Source organism: Lacerta agilis, chromosome 18, assembly GCF_009819535.1.
Source record: "Lacerta agilis isolate rLacAgi1 chromosome 18, rLacAgi1.pri, whole genome shotgun sequence".
Classification (NCBI taxonomy): Eukaryota; Metazoa; Chordata; class Lepidosauria; order Squamata; family Lacertidae; genus Lacerta; species Lacerta agilis.
Window position 1 is genome coordinate 4,338,366 of NC_046329.1, and position 22,540 is coordinate 4,360,905.

General features: G+C 49.7%; 1 protein-coding gene across 9 annotated transcripts in view; it reads left to right on the forward strand.

The window, feature by feature from the left end:
- PTPRS (protein tyrosine phosphatase receptor type S) overlaps positions 1-22,540 on the forward strand; it is a 170,932-nt gene that overhangs the window by 73,323 nt on the left and 75,069 nt on the right. For 7 of the 9 annotated variants that reach the window (XM_033136957.1, XM_033136960.1, XM_033136958.1 and 4 more), the window contains exons 7-10: positions 317-898; positions 1,853-1,989; positions 3,741-3,882; positions 20,629-20,934. In XM_033136957.1, the coding sequence (XP_032992848.1) occupies positions 317-898; positions 1,853-1,989; positions 3,741-3,882; positions 20,629-20,934 (1,167 nt within the window). The remainder of the gene's footprint in view (positions 1-316; positions 899-1,852; positions 1,990-3,740; positions 3,883-20,628; positions 20,935-22,540) is intronic. The other 2 variants (XM_033136963.1, XM_033136964.1) reach the window with 1 other exon arrangement.

The following is a 22,540-nucleotide window of genomic DNA, read 5'->3' on the forward strand; positions in this document are numbered from 1 at the left end:
ACACACTCACAAGCAAAGCTGTTGGTTGGTGGGTTGTTGTTGTTTTTTTAGCTCAGAGCTCACGTTAATGATTCCAGATGCCGAGCCGAACACTTTCCCTTTTGATGGAGCCGTTTAAGGAGGATAATAAACTGTGCCTAACAAGGCTGGGAACGTTTCTCCAAACAGCCGCGCCGTCTACAGAAAACCTGCGCTCCCGGCTCCCGGTGGCCCTAACGCGCCAATTAGGTGCAGCGTTTAGCATATGGCGGCCTGCTGTTTGCATTTTGGTTTCCCGCTTCCTCTGAGTTTCTCCTCTCCCGGTTTTTTGTCTCAGCGCTCCCCAAGGCTCCCGGGACGCCCATCGTGACGGAAACGACCGCGACGAGCATCACCATCACGTGGGACTCGGGGAACCCCGACCCCGTGTCCTACTACGTGATCGAGTACAAGTCGAAGAGCCAGGATGGGCCCTACCAGATCAAGGAAGACATCACCACCACCCGCTACAGCATCGGGGGGCTCAGCCCCAACTCGGAGTACGAGATCTGGGTGTCGGCCGTCAACACCATCGGGCAGGGGCCACCCAGCGACCCCGTGGTGATGCGGACAGGGGAGCAGGCGCCCGCCAGCGCCCCCCGCAACGTCCAGGGCCGGATGCTGAGCGCCTCGACCATGATCATCCAGTGGGAGGAGCCCGTGGAGCCGAACGGTCAGATCCGAGGCTACAGGGTCTACTACACCATGGAGCCGGACCAGCCGGTCAGCAACTGGCAGAAGCACAACGTGGACGACAGCTTGTTGACCACCGTCAGTAGTCTCCTGGAGATGGAAACCTACACCGTTCGGGTCCTGGCTTTCACTTCCGTGGGGGACGGGCCGCTCTCGGACCCGATCCAAGTCAAAACCAAGCAAGGAGGTGAGTCCTCGCCGAGCCGGCGTTGCGACTACAACGCGGGTCCCATCATCCGAATGCAGCGCGGGGCCATTCCATTGTCACGGGTGGGACACATGGACCATGTTTTTTGGTATTCACACATGTGTAACAATGTAAATATACATAAAAATTAACAACCAAAATTTAAACTATGTTCTTAATAAGATACCGAACATTTCACTAATTTTTGATTATTTTTATAGATATTTTTGACAATTTTATTAAATGTTAAAGTAATGTCACGGGTGGGACAAAAAAAGGACATGGAGCTTGAGATAAGTTTGATTTATGGAAAAACTCTGTGAGTTGGGAAGTGAATCAATGATAAACTCAGCATATCTGTTTAAATCAATGTTTATTGGTTACAACTATGCAATCAGAAATTACGTTTTAAGAAATTTAACGATACAAAATTAAGGGGGAAATGCTGTCACGGGTGGGACAATCATCAGAAAACTTTTAGCTTGAACACTTCTGTGAAGACTACGTGGGTGGACTTTTGAAAAGAAGGTCCATAAAATCAACTTCTTTTGTCTTTAGCTTTTAAAAAAATGGTTAGACTGCACGTTTGGAATCTTCCTCACCAAAGTCCAGCGCTCATCTAGCATTCTTATCAGGCTCATTTTTCATGGAATGGCCCCGCGTTCTCAGGGGAATCCATTTGCTGGGCGAGCGTTCTCACCACGAGTCAATGTTGATTCCTATAGATAAATTTCTGATGTGATCTTGATGGGGAGGGAGGGAAAACAGCTTGCAAAAAAAACAAGCAAAGAAGAAGGGGGAATGCTTTCTTGTTTGTCCATTCTCTCCCCCTTCCTTCCTTCCTTCCTCCGTGAAAGCAGGGTGCTGGGCCCTGATCCAGCAGGTCTCGCCTTCTTACGTTCTTACCTACAACAACATCCGGGTCTTTTTTTTTGTTTTTCCTGCTTTCATCAGTTCCCGGGCAGCCCATGAACTTCAGGGCAGAAGCCAAAAGCGATAGCAGCATTTTGCTGACCTGGAGTCCTCCCCGCCAGGACATCATATTGAAGTATGAGCTGGTTTTCAAAGACGCCACGCAGGCAAAACCAGAGGTAAGCGTTCGCTTTCCCCCCCCCCCCCGCCGCGGGGGCTTCTTTGTGGTGGCTCCCCTGGTGACGGAATGCTCTCTCCAGAGAGACTCTCCTGGCACTTGCGTTAGGGCGAAAAGCAGAACTCCAAAGCCCTTTTCCAAAACAAAAACAAAAAACACGTTTTTTATATTTCTTGCAACAACCACGCTTCCTGAGCCCCACTTCCTGGGTTTCAGAGCTATTTTCTGTATCGATTTCATCCTGCTTCGGAAGGCTTTATGCCGGCTTGCACTAAACGTTGTGCTGGCACCGCTTCCGCGTCGATGGTTTTTAAGTTGTTTATTGATTTGCGTTTTATCGTGTTTAATTCAGGGGGATGCCTAGAGTAATAGCCAGGAAGCTTAATTCCGGCGGGGGAGACTCTGTTTGGCCTTTGGTACCCGGACCAGGCAAATGCCCCTCTCAGAGCCACACCCTGTGGGCTCCCCCTCCAGTCCTTTTTAAGGACGTTTGTAATGTTTTGATATTTTATCATGCTTTTTATATCTGTTGGAAGCTGCCCAGAGTGGCTGGGCCACCCATTCAGAGTGGCGGGGTGCAAATAATAAAATTGTTGTTGCTTTACCTAACCAGAATGTGCCCTTGAATGTAGATAATACCTCTTGGTAAGCAAATACAGTAAAATGCACCCTCTCCACAACATCGGATCCACTGTAAACGGTTTTTGGATAGAAATCCAGATCTTAATAATACAGTAAAGACGGCCGACTCGTTTATTCTCGGCTGCCTGACCAGCTGCAGCTCATAACTGGAAGAGCGTAAATATCGACCGGCGGCATCGAAAAGTTTTGGCAAAGTGCTCTTTTGGAGAAATGAGTAAAGAAGCCACGTGCAGGAGATACAGGGCATTTGAGAATGCGTGGAAAACGTTTATTGACTCTGCTGGTCAATTCTTTAGCTTGTGACTCCCGCATCGCCAGGGGTTGGACTAGATGAGCTTTGGGGGTCCCCTTCAAACCGTACAATTAAATGATTACATGAGAAGCTTGGCCGATGGTGATTGGAGTTGGAATTCAGCAGCATCTGGAGCAGCAAAGGTCCCCCACACCTGATTTACTAGACAGGGGGGTCTGAGAGGGAACTACACTTAAAAACAACAACTCCATCTCAATCGCACCATCTCAAAAACCTGTAAAAGAGAAGGGGATATTAAAAAAATAATCTGTGTGTGTAGTTATCGAGCTGTCCTAAGCTGCCTCCTTGCATCTATCCTGTTGGTTTCATTTGTATCTTCAAAAAATGTTTAATATAGTTGTTGTCCCTCTCAGACCCCCCTGTGCCCCCCCCCCCGCTAGTAAATCAGGTGTGGGGGATCTTTGCTGCTCCAGATGCTGTTGAATTCCAACTCCGATCACCATCGGGCCATGCTTCTCATGAAATCATTTAATTGCACGGTTTGAAGGGGACCCCCAAAGCTCATCTAGTCCAACCCCGGGCAATGCGGGAGTCACAAGCTAAAGAATCCCGTGGCCACCGAACCTCTGCTTAAAACCCACTGCGGAAGGAGGGCTGACCCCTTTTCCAAGGTTGACCCCATTCCACGCCGCTGAGTCTCGTGGGAGTTGTAGTTCGGCGCATTCCCAAGAACTGAGCGTTACGTTGCAGGGGGATGGGCGTGCCTCTTGTGCCTGTTCACACTTTTTGCACTTCGGTTTGTCTCCCCGTTTCCTCCCCCCCCCCTTCCTCATCTCCCCGCTGCCACCCTTCTGCAGACGAGGACCTTTGACCCCGTGACCTCGTACACCATGAGAGACCTGAAGCCCAACACAGAGTATGTCTTCAAACTGGCTGCTCGCTCGGCCTTGGGCATCGGGGCTGAAACCCCGGAGGTCAGGGAGCGAACCCTGCAGGCTAGTATGTGTCCTCTTTTCCTTGCCCCAAATTTCTCCGCCGGTGGGGGGGGGGGCGGGCGGGCAGGGAATCCCTTTGCTTGGGAGGAGGTGCGGATGGTGGTCAGAAACGGAATGGTGAGGGGAGGGGGCGCCGGAGGGCGGGCGCGGGAAGCTGCGCGCCTCGATTCGGTCCTTTCGCCTGGTCTCATCCCCTGTGATGTAATCCGAGGGTCCGTTTTGCTCTCTGGGCTCCGTTTGGTCCAAACCAGATCGCGATCATGCGTGTTGTGTAGGCAGGTGGGCTGCCCATCCTGGTGCCCCTGTCCACACAGGTGTCTTCATTTAAACCCTCGTTTGCAGAGGGCGCAGGTGCCTCTGAAGGAACTGGTGATACCTGTTTCCTCCCACCACCCTTCCTCTGCACCAAGGGAATATTCTTCTGTTTGTCCCCAAACCGGAGGTCAGTGGCCTGCTTCCTTCAGGTTCTGAGCCGTTCCTTTCAAATTCCAGTTGGTTGCCAAACTTTTAAGTGGCGTGAGGGCCACCCGTAGCTGGTGGGCAGGGTGGGTGGCTTGGGATGAATGGATGTGTGGCCTCTTAGGGGTTGGGTGTGAGAGTTGCCGTTGTCCCATATTGGGTTCCTTGTCCTTTCTTGGCGAAAATGTCCCTGCACCGCGCTTTCGCCAACCCGGCGCCCTCCAGGTGTGTTTCGAGCTCAAAGAATCTGTGGCAGGGGCCGACCCGCGCCCCCGCTTTGGCTGCATTCCCACAGAAGTTTGTCCCATTTCCGTGGCTCCCGCCTAGCTGCCAAGTTCGTCTCTTGAGGTCTCGCTCAGCGTAAAAGCCGCCCGGAGCTGGACATAGAGCACGTTCGTTCGCTCGCTCGCTCGCAGGAAAGGAGAAGGAAAGTTCGCCGGTTATACGGAAACTGAGCGCGAAACCTCCGTCCGGCTGTAGCTCCGAGAGTGGCTTTTACGCTGTGCCAAAGCTCAAACACAGCGTGGGGAACTGGCTCTGAGAGGAGCAAATTGACAGCCACAAGGGGCAGAAGAAAGCAACAGAGCACTGATGAAGGGGAAAGAAGGTGGCTGGGAGCCAGCGCTCCTTTCTCTAACCCCCCCCCACTTGCCCCCCCGGCCCGATCCCTTGCCCATGGTCCATGATGCTTTCTAGCCTTTAGGGAAAAAGGCAGCCTTTCGGCCACCCTAACCCCCGAGTGGCGGAGGGCACTGGGATTAATGGTGACACCAGGATGCTATCTGGTGGTGGTTTTAGTTTAATGGATTGTCTCCCTTCGCTGTTGTTTCTCCCCTCCCCTCCACCCACCTCTTCCCCACCACCACTGGGGATGGCCACGATCCCTGGCTGGCAGTACCGCAACCTGGGCTTTTCACGGATCCTTGCTTTTATTTATTTTTTAAGAAGCAGCAACGGACGAGGTGGTTTTCACACACACAGGCACAAACATAACACACACACACAAACCCTCCTTTCTCTCTCTCTCTCTCTCTCTCTCCCTCTCACTTTTTATTTTCTATTTTTCCAACCGCATGATTGGCTGTGGCAGGCTGTCCTCTGTGTCTCCCTGTCTTCTTTTATCTTTACTGTTTTGTTTAAAAGAAAAAGGGGGAAATAAACAACCCACAAAAACTTTGGCCAGGGCTTCAGAGTAGCCGTGAACGGCGTGGGGTTCCTTTGGGTTCGGAGTGGAAAGCAGTCGTTACAGGGGGTTCTCCTCCTCTCAAGGAATCTTGCCTTATGTCACAGCCTTGTAGAGTTGATTTTACTCCCCATGCTTCCTGTTGGCTCAGTTGTCTCTTGGCTTCATTTGGACGACTGTTCATTTCTCTTTTCTCCTTTCCCTCCGCACCTCGACTCTACCCTTGCCCTCGCGCATCGTGGCTTCTGCACAGCGCGAAACCGGAATCATAGGTGCTGTTCTCGCATGGGTTATGCCTGTGGAGGATGCAAAATTATCTCTGTGCTCTTCGAGTGGAAATCCAGCTCGTTTTGTGTTTGGGCGGCATGAAGCAGGGCTTTGTCTCTCTCTCTCTCTCTCCCCCCCCCCAATTTTTAACCTTTATTAATGCTACTAAAACCCAAAATTGTGGTAGCAGGGTGTTACTGCCATTGAATTCTACAGTCGTGCCTCATGTTGCGTTCGTTGCGGGTTGCGAACGGCACAGGTTACGAACGCACCGAACCCGGAAGTAACGGAACAAAGTACTTCCGGGTTCGCATGCTCAGACGCATCAAATGACGTCATGCGCAGATGCGCCGAATCGCGACCCGCGCGTGCGCAGAAGCAGCACTGCAGGTTGCAGACTGCTCAGGATGTGAACGGGGCTCCGGAACGGATCCCGTTCGCATCTAGAGGTACCACTGTGCTCAGTATTGATCCAGAGCAGATTCCAACATAAAGTTAGCAGAGTGACAACTTAAACATGTTGCAGGATTCCCCAAAAATTAGACCAGAGGCAATTAATATTGTACCCAGCAGAGCTTCACTAAAGGCATATGAGCATAATGGTCACAAATCCATTACAACCAGGATTGGCGCTGTCCGTAAGAAATCCAGTTGCAGCAGATTTAACTTAAACTTACGATAACTTCTAATAAGTCTAAATCTTAACACTGTATGCGGAACACCACACCAGAAGGAAGAGAGATAGAAAGAGGAAGTGAAACCTTCTGGCCTTACTTTTATAGTCAGCACGACCTTGACAGAAAGAGATGACAGGACCAGTTTAAGCCAGCGGTACTCAGCTTCTCAGAAGGAATAACCCAAACAACATGAACCTTCTGCTTGTTTCTTTCACGCAGAGAAAGCTTCCAGAACCCTCTTGAATTAAGTAGAATAGGAAAGGTCTCTACACATCAGATCAAGACTTCCTGCACTACGAATTGCAAACTGACAATTATATCATGCAAAGCAAGCAAGCAATAAATAATAAGGGACAGAACTAGTGATGCACCAATACAGATCCAAACATCCATATTTACTCAGGTGGCATGGATGGTGAATGCTGAGCAACACAGTCCAAAGCGTAGGAAATAAAGTCCCACCAGAGGACATAAAAATGTCCTGGATGCTCCACCCTACTGGAATCATGCAGTTTATGTTTGATTTTCTCCCCCCCCCCCACCATAATAGCCAAAGTCCACATAGTCCTAGGCAGATTTTTTTCAAGGTTTACCACTGCTGGACCATCAAACTCCTGGCTGCCGCGAACACCCACGTCAAAAGTTCTTCAGAGCGATAAGCTTTCATGTTGTCCGTCCACGTACTCAGTAATGACCCTTGTGGGGAAGCCTGAACAGGCAATTGGATTATTTCAGAAATTTCTTTGAGTACTTGGGACCAGAATAATGAAACCGGACGGTATTCCCACCAAAGATGATAGAATGCCCCTCAAGAGTTCACTACCGTTCCAGCAATCCTGTGTCGATTGCGATGTGATGAGAGACACCTGCACAGTTGTGTGATGCCATCTATGCAGAACAGGGCCTTCTCTGTGGTGGCTCCCCTTTTTGTGGGATGCTGTCCCTGGGGAGGCTCACCGGGCGCCTTCACAACATATCTATCGGCGCCACTCAAAAGCAGGCCCTTGGCTTATTAAACAATCAATGCCCTTTGTGGGTTGTTGTTTCATTTGTCATTGTGCTATTTTTTGTGTGTGTTTTTATACAGTAAAACACACTGCAATCTTAGGATGAAGGGTGGTCTTTAAATTTAATAAGTCAATAAATAACTTTGAGAGAACGTTCCCTCACATAATGATGAAACGGGTTTATAGGATTTAGCTGGACTTGTCTCCAGTGAAGGTATAGTTTATTCTCCGCATTTTATGTAATCCGATTTGTCCCCTGGCAGTTATACCTGAGCTAGGGACGCGGGTGGCACTGTGGTCTAAACCACTAAGCCTCTTGAGCTTGCCGATCAAAAGGTCGGCGGTTCGAATCCCCGCGACAGAGTGAGCTCCCGTTGCTCTGTCCCAGCTCCTGCCAACCTAGCAGTTCGAAAGCACGTCAAAGTGCAAGTAGATAAATCGGTACCGCTGTGGCGGGAAGGTAAACGGCGTTTCCGTTGCGCCAGAAGCGGTTTAGCCATGCTGGCCACATGACCCGGAAAGCTGTCTGTGGACAAATGCCGGCTCCCTCGGCCTGAAAGCGAGATGAGCACCGCAAATCCATGGTCGCCTTTGACTGGACTTAACCGTCCAGGGATCCTTTACCTTTTGCATATAACCTGAGCTGCTTATATCCAGATATGATTTTAACCTGGAGTTTCCACCTCCGTTCTCCTGCTCCCAACAAACCTATAGAAGGTGCTCCACATCAAAAGTACCTACATGCTAGGAAAAAATGGGCAAAGGTGTCTGCAGAAAGCCAACAGAAGCAGATGTCCCTTTTGGATTTTCTGAGAATTAGGAAGCTCTGGATTTTAGCAGGGAGAAGGTTTGGGGCGACAGCTCTTTCCAGTGAATGTTTTACGAAGGGGTGGGGGAATTGATGGGCGCACAAAGGGTACCCTGATGCACATTAAGCTGAGGTGCAGATGTGCCGTGAGGAATGGCGTAAAAGCTCTTCAGCCAAAACAGTGTTCACATGATAACGAATAGTGGTTGCTGCCTCTCCCCAGAAACCTTGGAGTTTGCTGGCGAACAACAGGAAAGGAAGTTCATTTCTGCTTTGGTTTTTCTCCCTTTTGTGTATAAAATCTACATCTTGGAAATACAACAAGGCAATAGTAAAAGGTGTGCATTGTGGAAGAATGGTGTTTGGGTTCAGTAGGTGGTAGTTAATTGAAAATCATGGGGGGAATCTAGTTAAGTTACATTTTAGCAAAATTGAAAGTACGCAGTAGTTAATGATGGATGGATAGTTAGAGGGATGGATAGTTAGAGGGATGGATAGATAGATAGATGATAGATAGATAGATAGATAGATAGATAGATAGATAGATAGATAGATAGACAGACAGATAGATGAAAAGAGATAAGGTTGGTTGGCTGGCTGGTTGGTTGGTTGGTTGGATGGATTATAGAGAGATGATAGATATGATAAAGGAGGAGAGAGATTGGGCTAGAGAGAGAGAGAGAGGGGAAAAGAGATGAGGTTGGTTGGTTGGTTGGTTGGATGGATGGATGGATTGATTATAGAGAGATAGATGATAGATATGATAGAGGGGGAGAAAATGGGGCTAGAGAGATAGATGATAGATACAATGGAGAGAGAGAAATGGGGCTAGATAGATAGATAGATAGATAGATAGATAGATAGATAGTTGTTGTTCAGTCGTTCAGTCATGTCCGACTCTTCGTGACCCCATGGACCAGAGCACGCCAGGCACGCCTATCCTTCACTGCCTCTCGCAGTTTGGCCAAACTCATGCTAGTCGCTTCGAGAACACTGTCCCACCATCTCATCCTCTGTCGTCCCCTTCTCCTTGTGCCCTCCATCTTTCCCAACATCAGGGTCTTTTCCAGGGAGTCTTCTCTTCTCATGAGGTGGCCAAAGTACTGGAGCCTCAACTTCGGGATCTGTCCTTCCAGGGAGCACTCAGGGCTGATTTCTTTAAGAATGGATAGGTTTGATCTTCTTGCAGTCCATGGGACTCTCAAGAGTCTCTTCCAGCACCATAATTCAAAAGCATCAATCCTTCGGCAATCAGTCTTCTTTATGGTCCAGCTAGATAGATAGATACATAGATAGAGGAAAAGAGATAAGGTTGGTTGGTTGGATGGATGGATGGATTATAGAGAGATAGATGATAGATATGATAGAGGGGGAGAGAAATGGGGCTAGATAGATAGATAGATAGATAGGATAGAGGAATAGAGATGAGGTTGGATGGATGGATGGATGGATTATAGAGAGATAGATGATAGATATGATAGAGGGGGAGAGAAAAGGGGCTAGATAGATAGACAGACAGATAGATAGATAGATAGATAGATAGATAGATAGGATAGAGGAATAGAGATGAGGTTGGATGGATGGATGGATGGATTATAGAGAGATAGATGATAGATATGATAGAGGGGGAGAGAAATGGGGATAGATAGATAGATGCATAGATAGACAGATATTCAGAAGATGTCTTGCTTGAAGTCATCTGATCCATGGTAAAACCTTGCAAAATCTCTCCCCACACACACACACACACATACACCATTTATATATATTTTTTGCATCCTCCACAGTTTCAAATCTGCCCCACGGCAGCAGGTCCTATGAGGACAACATCCATTCAAATAATCTCGCCCCAAGTTTTCCAGAGGCCTCGCGCGCTCGTGGCAGCCGTGGTGGTGGTGGTTCTGTTGCCTTCCTGTTAAATGTTTGGTTCTCCTATCCTGTCTCGCGCGAAAGAAAGGGCTCGGGGAAGAGGTCCTCCTTGGTGGTTTTCTGCAGGCATGTGTCGGTTGTCGGAGATGACCCGGAAATCGGTCTTTGTCCTGTCGTGCTTCTGTTTGTTGGTTTTGTTTTGTTTTGAAAAAATGAAACGAAGCATCAGTAGAAAGAAGCAGTGTGGGAACGTCGGTTAACCTTTCAACTCAGCGCTTGCCTCCTTAAAAGAGGGAGGGACCCCCCCTCCCTGCATCACAACTTGGGAGAGGCGTCCCTGGAAATCCTTTGGGAGCTCAGGAACCAGGGGAGGCATTGGATGGTGGTTCTGGGCTTGCTTTCAATCTTCCTTGCATGTACCCCTTGGAGAGGCGTATTCCTCTCACCACATTCTGGTTATTTTGTGTGTGAAAGGCACCTAGGTTTTCGTGATGGGGTGAAGGGCTATCACCAATTCTCTCTCTCTCTTTCCTTTCCTTTTCTTTCTTTCTTTCTTTTTTTCTTTCTTTCTTTCCTTTCTTTCTTTCTTTCTTTCTCTCTCTCTCTTTCCTTCCTTCCTTCCTTCCTTCCTTCCTTCCTTCCTTTCTCTCATTAATTAGTTCAGAGAGGATGTGCTTCCTGGCTTGATTGAAGACCTGTTTTATTTTTGAGGGGGGGTGGGGAGAGAGAAGAAGAAGAAGAGCGGAGCTTTGTTAACGTGGTCTTGTAACGTGGTGAAACCAATTCTTTTTGTTTCCTGGCTGGCTGTTGGAGGAACGAGTTCAATTCTTCCCTGATCCCGGCGGCATCCTTCGGCGCTCAGACCTCCCAGCTTGGGACAGGCTTTTTGTGTCTCTCCTTTACCCCTTCCCCCCCCCCTTCCAAACTCCATACAGCTCCCTCCCCGCAGTCTTAACCATCATGGCAAGATCCTTTCCTCCTTTTCTCTCTCCTCTAGCTGGCATGCCTGTTCAAACGCATGGGGAACGAGAGCCTTGTTGAATCTGCGATAGATTTTATTTTTTTCCCCCTCCTTTCTCTTTCCTGGGCGTATCCGCAGGGGCTGTTCTCCGTAGTGCTCACATCCTCCCTCCCTGAGAAAGTTTCCGTGCTACATTGAAGGCGCTGTGATACCACTTCAAACAAGCACGGCTTCTTCCCCGACAAGAATCCTGGGAGTTGTAGTTCGCTAAGGGCGCCGAGAGCTGTCAAGAGACCCCCTATTCCCCTCACAGAGCTACAATTCCCAGAATGGTTTAAAAGTCGATCCCTCTTCGCAGGGAGCTATGGGGATTGCAGCTTCACAAGGAGAAGAGACAACTCTCAGGACCCTTAACAAACGACAGTGGTACCTCTGGTTGCGGACGGGATCCGTTCCGGAGGTCCGGTCAGATCCCGAGGTTTCTGCAACCTGAGGGCCGCTTCTGCACTTGTGTGGCTTACTGCTTCTGCGCATGTGCGCATGGCGAAACCCAATAAGATACTTCTGGGTTTGCCGTGCACGCATCTTGAAGTTTACGTAACCTGTACAGCTCTCCCGGGATTATTTTGGGGAATCCATGGCTGTTTAAATTGGGGTTACTAAAATGGAATTAGACTGCTTTAAATGTGCACTGTGAATGCAGCCTAAGTTAAATTAAGAGTTAAATTCATAGTATCACAGAATTGTAGAGTTGGAAGGGACCCCCAGAGTCATCTAGTCCAACCCCCTGCAATGCAGGAAACATTTGCCCGATGTGGGGCTCAAACCCACAACCCTGAGATTAAGCGTCTCATGCTCTACCGACTGAGCTATCAGTCGACTTGGTTTTTTTTTTTTTTTAGTGTTGATATTAATGAACCTACGGTACGGTATCCTACCTTGGGTCCATTAATGGACCTATGATATGAACGAATGGGATCTACTCTGAGCATGGCAAACATTGGATTCAATTTCTACTCTTGAGAATTAGTAATATTCACTGCAGCTCTTGGTTTCTTTCCCCTTCCTCGGTGTGGGGAGAGTGAGCTCTGAAAACATTGACACTGTGGTCATTCCGTCATTCGGGCTAACCCAGGCGAAAGCAAATTCATTTGCTGCTACTGATTGCTTTTCAGCCTATTGGCCAGTGCCAGTGTCGTCAGTGCATTTTCCTTGTGATTCCTTTTCCATAAGGTTCGCCAAGGTTAGTCTTCCACAACATGGTGCCCTCCATATGTTGTTGGACTCGCTTTCCCATCAACCCTACCCAGTGTGGCCGGGCATGATGGGAACTGGTGCCAGAACACATACCACCTGCCCTGCTTGAAGAAGCTCCCAGGTTCAGGGGCTTGGGCAGGTGCGAGCAATGCCAGCCCTGATGCCAGAGTAGGGGGGGGGGAATACCACACCTGTCTTCCCACCATATGTATAAAGTGCATGGCTTCCCAAAGAATTCAGGGGGTTAGACTGGATGACACCAAGGGAGCCCATCCAATTCTACAATTCTGTGAAATGTCCTTGCATGCAGCTCCCGTCTTCCTTCGCATTTCCGCCACTGTGCCCCACAGGCAGGACAGCAGTAGCTAGATTGGTTCCTAATTCGTCCCAAACTTCCCACTGCCCTATTAGAAAGCGTTGTTCGGAATAGCCGTTTGCACGACCCGCAAAGGGAGATGAGACAACATGAGAAAATTGAAACCAGGAGCGGCTATTTAGGCACATTTATTCGGAATCCAGTTGAAACGATTCTGTTCAATTAATTCAGCGAAAGCTGAATTAGGACCATAGAATCGTAGAGCGGGAAGGGACCCTGCAGGTCATCTAGTCCAACCCCCTGCAATGCGGGAATCTCAACTAATGCATCCATGGAAGGTGGCCATTCAGCCTCTGCTTAAAAACCTCCAAGGAAGGAGTGTCCACCATCTCCCGAGAGAGTCTGTTCCACGGTCAAACAGCTCTTTCTTTCTGATGTTTAGTTAGAATCTCCTTTCTGTTAACTTGAAGCCATTGGATAAAACTCTAGCCTGCTCCGTCTTCCATATGACAGCCCTTTAAATATTTGAAGGTGCGGGTGGCGCTGTGGTCTAAACCACTGAGCCTAGTAGGGCTTGCCGATCGGAAGGTCGGCGGTTCGAATCCCCGCAGCGATGGGGTGAGCTCCCGTTGCTCGGTCCCTGCTCCTGCCCACCTAGCAGTTCGAAAGCACGTCAGAGTGCAAGTAGATAAATAGGTACCGCTCCGGCGGGAAGGCAAACGGCATTTCCGTGCGCTGCTCCGGTTTCGCCAGAAGCGGCTTAGTCATGCTGGCCACGTGACCCGGAAAAGCTGTCTGCGGACAAACGCCGGCTCCCTCAGCCTATAGAGCGAGATGAGCGCTGCAACCCCAGAGTCGTTTGCGACTGGACTTAACTGTCAGGGTTCCTTCACCTTTGTTGTCTCAAAACACCTTGATCCAGGGATGCCAGCTTTTCAAAGTCTGGTATTCTCCAGTGCCTCCCTGCCACCCCCTTGCCAATTCGCACCCTACTAGATAATTCCCACCCCCCCAACCCCCACTTTGGAAACCACTGTGCCAAGCTGGTGCTGAATTTCCAAGAAAACCTTCCCAGAATTGTGGTTTGATGCTAAAGCCTCTGGCCTTACGAGTAGCCAGGATACAGCTTCAATACGGATATACCTTTTTCTTATTCTCTCTCTCTTTCTCTCTCTCTCTGATTTCATGCTTCTTTTTTCTTTCCCTCGCCCCCCTGCCTGCGATTCTCCTCCGTCTCAAGCTTTTCACACGCAAGCGTGCATGGTTTGGGCAAGATTTCGTTTCCCTAAACCGCCCCCCCATCCTCACCCCCCCCCTGCATGCCAGCACACCCCGCTTCACCATTTCCCGTGCTACTCCGCCAGGGTGGCGTTCCCGAGCATCAAAAACCCGTTTGTTTTTTTTTTTGTTTAAAAAAAAAATCCATTAAACTAAAGGTAAAGTATTATTTTTTGATCTTGCGAAAGAATTCTGCCTTTTAACTCTTCAAGTACCAGAGACAATAGACTGTAGGACACCTGGAGGAAAATCTAGTGGAACGAAAAAGAAAATTTGACGGGAGGGACCTTTAAAAAAAATAAAATAAGGAAATCAGATCATTCAGTGATTATTGGTGGATATATTGCCATTTCTAACCCAACAGTAAAAGTGACAGATTTGGGCTTTGCTCTTGCTGGGCGATTGGTTCCCTTAGAAAAAAGTAATAATAGTAATAATAATAATATTTTCTTTTCAGTATTTTTGGGAAGCATTTAGCCCATTCAGTGGACTTCCACGGGCGTGCAAAGCGCATGGGACAGATTTGTAGGAAAACAGTGAGGGCGGGATGAAGAGAGAGCCCCCCGCCTCACCCCTCCAGAGCTTTTGACTCTGTGGGAAATACATTTAAGGGGAGAAAAGTTTCTCTTTGTGGTTTAGAAACTCTTAAAGAGTTGCTAGCTTGCCCAACCCTCTTTCTGCCGCATAGAATAAGCCAGTGACATCAAACAGATGTATGCAAAGTCTATGGTACCTAAAGGGTTAAAAACAAACAAACAACAAGAAGTGAAGCCACTTTGGCATTTGGCACATGGCAACTCAGTGAAGGGCCCCGATTCTTGAGGCTTGGACAGTCATCCTTTACGGCCGTGTAAATGCAGGCCACAGAAGGTGAGTACTGGCTGGTCTCAAGCGGATTCACACATACAGCCCAACCTGTCACGTTTCCTGCATGGTCGACACCCCCCCCCTCTCTCTTGGCCACGCTCCACGCAGCTCTGGGCACGCTCCCCTACTCCTGGCGGCCTTCGGGAAATCCCACAGGGTGGCGGGTGGAGGAATGAGGTGCAGGACAAGTGTCTTGGAGATGGGAGGAGGCTTTTTTTCCCGGCGCTCTCTCTCCAAAGGGAAAGAAGCTCTGGCCTCGCTCCGGTCGCCGCAAAACCCTCCTGGCCTATTCTATGGGGAACGGCTGCCTCTCACGCAGCGCGCACACACGCAGACAGGTTGGGCTGGATTGTGATGGAAATGCCACGAAATTCCCTCCGAGGGGGTCCCTCCTGCGCAGACGGCGCGGTCCAGACAAGTAGGAGCTGTGGTTCTTTCTGCCTCGCCTGCTTTGCTTAGACTAGGAGGTCCCCTGCCTCCTCGCCTGTTTCCCTGCCCCTCTAAGGAAAGGAGAGCGTTCACACATGCATACGGCACACCGTGTCTTCCTCTTGGAGCTTTTAGAGGGGTGAGTGAGAAGGGCTATCCTCTGGAACAGCAGTACAGCCAAAGTTGCCCTCTGCACTCTGCGTTTATTTTTATAAAACATTATTTTGGACCGGGGCCGGACTTTACTCTTTTTTTGGTACTGACTGTGGGGTGGGGTTTTTTTGGGCTCAGGATGCAAACGGGGGAAGGGGGAGAAGTTGGGTAGGTGAGGCCAGGTCTGACTCTGCAGTGGGTTTCTGGAAAGTTTTAGCTGAAGAACCGCCCCATGGTTGCAGGCAGTTGAAAGACCCATTCTGTTCCTGCGGCAAGGTTTCCTAGGGCAGCCGTTTTTTAGGCGCTGAAGAGATGTCTTCTCGCTGACCGGAGCAAAAGGAGGGTGAGCTCCCAGGTTCGCTGGAGAAAAGGCGCAGGGAAGACACTTAAGGATGAGCTACCGTATTTTTCGCTCCATAGGGCGCACCTCGTTTTTAGAGGAGGAAACAAGATAAAAAATATTTTTCTGGTTTTCCTCCTCTAAAAGCTCTGTTTTTTTGAGGATCAGCTAAAAGTTTTGCAGCTTTTTTTTGCAAAGGGAAAAGCCCTGGTTTTTTGAGGATCAGCTAAAGGTTTTGCAGCTTTTTTGCAAAGGGAAAGCCCTGGATTTTTTGAGGATCAGCTAAAAGTTTTGCAGTTGTTGTTTTTTTGCAAAGGGAAAAGCCCTGGGTTTTTTGAGGATCAGCTAAAAGTTTTGCAGCTTTTTTGCAAAGGGAAAAACCCTGTTTTTTTGAGGATCAGCTCAAAGTTTTGCAGCTTTTATTGTAAAGCGGGGGAAAGCAAAGAGGAAAAGCCCCGTTTTTATGGGGTTCAACTCACATTTCTGCAGCTTCTAAAGGAAAGGGAGCCTTTTTTACAGTTTCCAGACAGATAATCTAATCATCCAGTCCCATGTTGCTGGGGAAACAAACAACCTCTCTCTCTGCAGCACATTCAACAATGGAGGTCAGGGCTGAAAGGGAGCCGGGACTCTTATCTCTCTCCCGATCTCTTGCTGATCAGCTGCTGAGCGGGGTCCTTTCAACACCCCCTTTTCTCTTTGTAAAATAAAAAGCATGATCCTCCTTTGGCCCCTGGGCAATTCAGCTCCAGACACCACCATTCACTCCATAAGACGCACAGATATTTCCCCTTACTTTTTAGGAGGAAAAAAGTGCGTCTTATGGAGCGGAAAATACGGTATTCTGCATATTCCGAAGCTAAGCAGTTTAGGTGTTTCGGTTTAAAGACAACAGGACGCCAGTTCTGCCCTGTAGGAAGGAAAACGCAACTCAAGAGTCGCTCCAGAATAATTCACCAGAGCACTCCAAACCGTTTGCCCGCGCCCCGCCACAGAAAATAGTAGGCAACCCGCAGAGATCTGCATTTATCGCTGCGGTGCAAAACCAAGAGGCCGAGGAGGAAACGGAAACAGTTCCGAAGAGGACCTGCTTTTACGCACGCGTGCATAAAGCCCTCCGTTCGAATCCCGGCATCTCCTGGTCAGGATGGGAGAGGCTCCTGCCATGGGACAGCACCGCCCCCCCTGCTGACGAGGGCTGTCTTTGAAAAAAGTCCAGATGGTGGGGGGCACCATGTGAGTTAGCGTCTTGTTCTTTGGAGGAGGCAGAGCATTGGAGGAACGCCTTAGAAACCCACCAGGAGTGCGGCCTGGCCTCCGCGGCACCAGGCGACCCTAGCACTCTCGTAAGAAAGTCTTATAAAGTTATCCGATGCGCGGAAGGTAGGTAAAACAGACTACGAGGACTCTGGAAGTACTTGATTTATACTTTTTTGTATAACTAGAGATATTATTATTATTATTATTATTATTATTATTATTTTGTTACAATCATTATTTCCCTTCTTTTGAATTTGTCGTCCCCCCCCCTTTAATGCAGCGACTTGCTTTCGTTACTAATTTTCCGTTGCTGCCCCAAGCTTGCCATTTTGCTTTTTAGTGCCTTCTCCCAACCCCTCAGCTTTCTTCTGAATGTCTGGTGTGTTGGAAGAACATTAATCCATTCAGCTGGTGGGCTGAACATTCAGCTGGTGGGCTGAATAGCAAGTTGCTTGGACTTGATTACAGTGGTACCCCGGGTTACGTACGCTTCGGGTTGCGTACTTTCCGGGTGACGAACTCCGCTAACCCGGAAGCGCAACCCGATTCGCGCATGCGCAGAGGCGTTTTTGCAGAATGAATTTTTCATGTTACGTCCTTTTCGGGTTACGAACTGTAACCCGGAACGAATGAAGGACGTAACCCGGGTTACCACTGTACTCACAAAAGCGGTTCTCTATTAAAAAGGGTGTAAGGCCTGGATGTGCCCATAAAGGTCTGCGGAAGCTTGCGAGGGGGGGGGGGACAGGAGAGATGAGGCCTCAAATGCACCGCCCCAAACCTCGCAGTTACAAGAGGGAACCCCATTGCCTCTATCTAGAGTTTTTGGGGGGCTAAAAGACAGCTAGCCTAGGCTGCTTGTGACCTTAACAGCGTAGTTCCAGGGACACCCCACCCCCTGGCTAACTTAAAGAGACCTCCGTCTGGATTGCAACCCCGATTTGCAAAGTAGGAAAACTTTGCCCCTCTCCCTCCCCCCTGCCGTGGTCCCGATCGGGAGCACTGCAGCTTTTGCAGTACCAAAAAAAAAATGTCTCATCCAAATTAATGGGAGCGCTGTTTCGTTTTTGTTTTGTTTTTTTTTGTATTGGGGTGGGGAAACCAACCCTACACTCAAGGGGGGAAAGAGCGGGGCAGTTAAGATCGCAAGCTGGAGCAGTGCCAGAATTTGGGGGAGGAGAAGATGAGAATATTGTCTTTGAATTCCGAACTCCACTCTCTATGTAATCTCGAAAGCAGCTTCGTAACAAAGCCCTGTGGGTGGGTAGATGGATGTGTGTGTAGCAGAACCAACTTTCCGTTTAGTTCTGCCTAACCCCAGTATTCATTGAAGCCCCGGTTCCAGTTGTTACTTCAGCAACCCAGCAGCTGTATTCCCACCCGAGTTGGGAGATTTGGGGCATAAATTTAGGAGGAGAGCAAAATTAGAACAGCGGACCCAGAGATTCATCACAAGCGATAACTGATTTGACGCTGTGTGTTTGTACTCATTTTCAGACCAGACCTCTCCAACGTTAAGTCGGGGTGACCCATTGAAATTAATGGATGCAATTTAGTTAGGTCTGTTAATTTCGGTGGGTCTACTCGTGAGTAGAGCTTAGTTGGCTATAACCCATCTATTGCTCCAGGGGGACCCCCCCTGATTTCCCACCACCGCCCTGCCCTGCCCTGTTGAAACAGGGTAGGCTGTTCTCCATATACTGTGTGTAGGTAGGTAGGTAGGTAGGTAGGTAGGTAGGTAGATATGAATGAACAACTTTGGGGGAAAGAAAGAAGAAAATACGAAATCTGCCATTCAAAATTAGCACCGTAACCCCAGTGTGAAGAGAGCTGCCTTATGAAAGACTCCCTTGTTCTTCCAGCAGATCTTTACGCCGTGAGCACTGCAGCTCTTTGGCAACTGGGGAACTTTAATTTCATTTGCATATCAGACCTGGAAGGAATTGCTTGCTCAGTTGCAGCAAGCCTTCCAAACCCCCCTTTCAAGCAGGTGTTCAGCAAGAGGAAAGGGGGGGGTGAAGACCGCCGTAGGTCAGCGACAGAGCATCTGTTTTGCATGCACCAGGTCCCGGGGTCAGTCAGCTGGCATCTGCTGGTAGGGCTGAGAATGCCCAATGCCTGAAACTTCGGAGATCCCGGACAGCTGCTTTAGAGAGCCCAATGGGACAATGACCTGACTTACTTTAAGGCAGTTTCCTGTACAGTATATGCCAGCTCTCCATTGGGAACCATGAGGACTAGAACAGGGGTCAGCAAGGTTTATCTTGCCTGGGCTGGATCGGTCCCACGGAGATTCCTATGTGGGCTGGATCGTGCACGCAATTTTCGGCGTCTGTGCGGACGCAATTTTCGGCGTCCGTGCAGACGCAATTTTCGGCGCACGCGCAGATGCAATTTTCGGCGCTGCATGCTGCAGAGGCGCAAAACAGCTTGCTGTGCTTCTGTGTAGCTCTCAGGAGGAGGGGACCCCCCCTTTGCAGTTCTTCCCTGGGGAAATTGGGGAAGAAAACTTGCCCTCTTTGCTCCGGCCTCCAAATAGTCTTTTGCAGATAAAAGGCCACGGTCTACCCCAAAGCGGCAGAGCTACTCGGGAGTAAAGCAGCACCGCCTGCCGAAATGTGTAGCGGCAGACTGGACTGCTTGATAGCCGAGTAGATCTGATGGGGATCTGCCTGGGGAAGGTTGCCCATTTTGTGCAGCGTTCAACAACCCGCTTCACTTTTCTGCTGGGACCCTATCTCCCCGCCCTGCCCCCAAATCCACGTAAATGAGTGATTCTGACTGCTGACCTTGGCCACATTCACACCGTAAAGCTCCGTGCTGCCGCTTTAAACAGTCGCGGCTTTTCCCCTCAAAGAATCTGTAATTTGTTCAGGGTGCTGTGAGTTCTTGTGACAGGCATGGGCAAACTCTGGCCCTCCAGATGTTCGGGACTACAATTCCCATCATCCCTAGCTAACAAGACCGGTGGTCAGGGATGATGGGTATTGTAGTCCCGAACATCTGGAGGGCCGGAGTTTTCCCATGCCTGTCCCAAGAACTCACGGCACCCTGAACAAATTACAGTTACCCCAGGATTCTTTGGGTGCTTGAAGTGGCGTCGTAGCTCTTGAAGCACACGGTGCGAATTTGGCCCTAGATAGATTCTGTTTCGAAGGAACGGGCAGGAGTTAAATCTGTAGCGGCCTTACATGCAGTTGAGGAGAGACCTTTGCCTATCTGCGCAAGCCACTTATATTTTGCTTTGTACGATTCGCATCGCAAGACCCCCACCCCCCTTGCTTCGTTTCTGTTGCAGTTTTGGCTTCGTTCGTTTTGGTTTGGTTTGTTTTAATTTAAAGGAATCAGAGCTCCTTTTCTTTCTTTTTTAAATCCCCCCCTTTTAAATTTTGTCCTCCTAAGCCAAATTTTCGTACGTTTCGTTTTAGATTTTTTTGTTATCATTTTTCCTGTTTTTCTTTTCCCCCCCTTCCCCATCTTTTGTTGTTTTCCTGACCCGAACCCCCCCCCACCCCGCTGTCCCCAATACCTCTCCCCTTCCTCCTTCCCCCTGACGCCCCCCGCCCCACCCCCAACTCCCCCTACTGCTACCTCCTTCCCTCCTCCCACCCAACAACAGAACCGTCCGCCCCCCCTCGAGACGTAAAATGTGTCAGCACCAGATCCACGGCCATTCTGGTAAGTTGGCGGCCCCCTCCAGCCGAAAGCCAAAATGGCGTCCTGAACGGATATAGCGTTCGCTACCGAGCCCTGGACTCAGAGGACACGGAGCCGAGAGAGGTGACCAACATCCACGCAACCACCAACCAGATCCTCCTGGAATCGCTGGAGAAGTGGACGGAATACCGCATCACTGTGGTGGCGCACACGATGGTGGGACCCGGGCCAGAAAGCTCGCCGGTCATCGTCCGCACTGACGAAGACGGTAATTGATTCCTCCTCTTCTCTGTTGAGCCTCCTGGAGAGCGAGTTCAGAGATATTTGGTGGGGCAAGGAGGGGAGGTCAGGGTCAGGGCCGTCTTACCCATAGGCACTAGGGGTGCGGGGCTCCCAGGGGCGCCAGGCTGAGAGTTGAGTCCGGGGAAGACCCTGCCCGCCAGTCGGAGTGCCACAGCAGCCTCTGCGCCACGAGTTCAGGGGCAACCGAGCCAGCAAGACGCGGAGGCGGCCGGCCAGCTGGTCCGCCCGCCTGGGACTGGGCAACCGGGGGTGGGGGCGCACGCTGGGCAGATCTTTGCACCCCGGCGCTGCATATGCTTAAGACAGCCCTGGGCAGGGTATCACAAAAAAGAGCTACAAGGAGCCTTTTAAGGCAGGGTTTCCAAAAACTATACTCATTCTCCATCGCTCTTCCTGGTAACTTCCAGGCTGGGCTACCGCAATTCGCTCTACAGGGGGCCGCCCTTGAAGGCGACTCGGAAACGTCAGTCTGAAATGCAGCCTCCCAGGGTGACTGGGGCAACCCACCTGGGTTGCAAACGCAAATGTGTAGTTCACGTTTTAAAACATGCCGGTTTATTTCCAAAGCCCGATTTGTGGTGCTCGTGTGGGTCTTCGGAGCCCTCAACAACTCGGGCTGCAAATACCTATATACTTGAGTATAAGCCTAGTTTTTCAGCACACTTTTTGTGCTTTAAAAGCTGCCCTCAGCTTATACTCAAGTCAACCATTCCTTAAGAAGTGTACAAGAATGGCGGTTCTTTACTCTCGCCAGGCAGCTTGTTCCATTCCTGAACTGCTCACATAAATGCAAACTTTAGACCCCAGAAGGCAGAAAGCCTATCAGTTAAGGAAGTATTAAAACCCCACAGGTGCTCACTTTCCCTGGCTCCTGCTTAAACAGGACAGGATCCCAGCCTTCTCTGTATAACACGAGGGAACATTGCGCTGTGAGTTAAACCACAGAGCCCTAGGGCTTGCTGATCAGAAGAATGGCGGTTCAAAACCCTGCGACTGGGTGAGCTCCACAGCAGCAAAGGAGGAAGAGGAAGGAGCAGCCCAAAGGGCTGCTTTGGGCTGCTCGTTCCTCCTCTACCACAGTGGCAAAGGTGAACCGGCTTATACTTGAGTCAATAAGCTTTCCCACATTTTTGTAGGGAAATTAGGTGCCTCGGCTTATATTTGGGTCGACTTATACTCGAGTATATACGATATCTGAAAGGCCACCTCCTACCCTCTCGGGTGCTGAGATGGGGAGGGGGCCCTTGGTTGTTCCTCTGCCCTCAGGGTGGCAGTGGCGGCCCAGGTGGGGACGGGACAGGGCCTTCTCTGTGGCAGCCCCTAAGGTAGCCGTGGAATTCGCTGCATTCAGGGGTGCGCCTGGCACCTTCATTGTAGAGCTTGCAGAGAATGTCGAAGACATACCTCTGGCTTTTGGGCCCCAACTTACTCTCTTATCGTTGTAATTCGCTTTAAGCTGCTTTGTAATATTGTATTTTAATGTAATAACCTCCCCTGGAACCTTAGGGTGAAGGGCAGGCAATAGACAAACAAGCAAATCTCAGCTGGTGGGAATACGGTGGTGATAACAG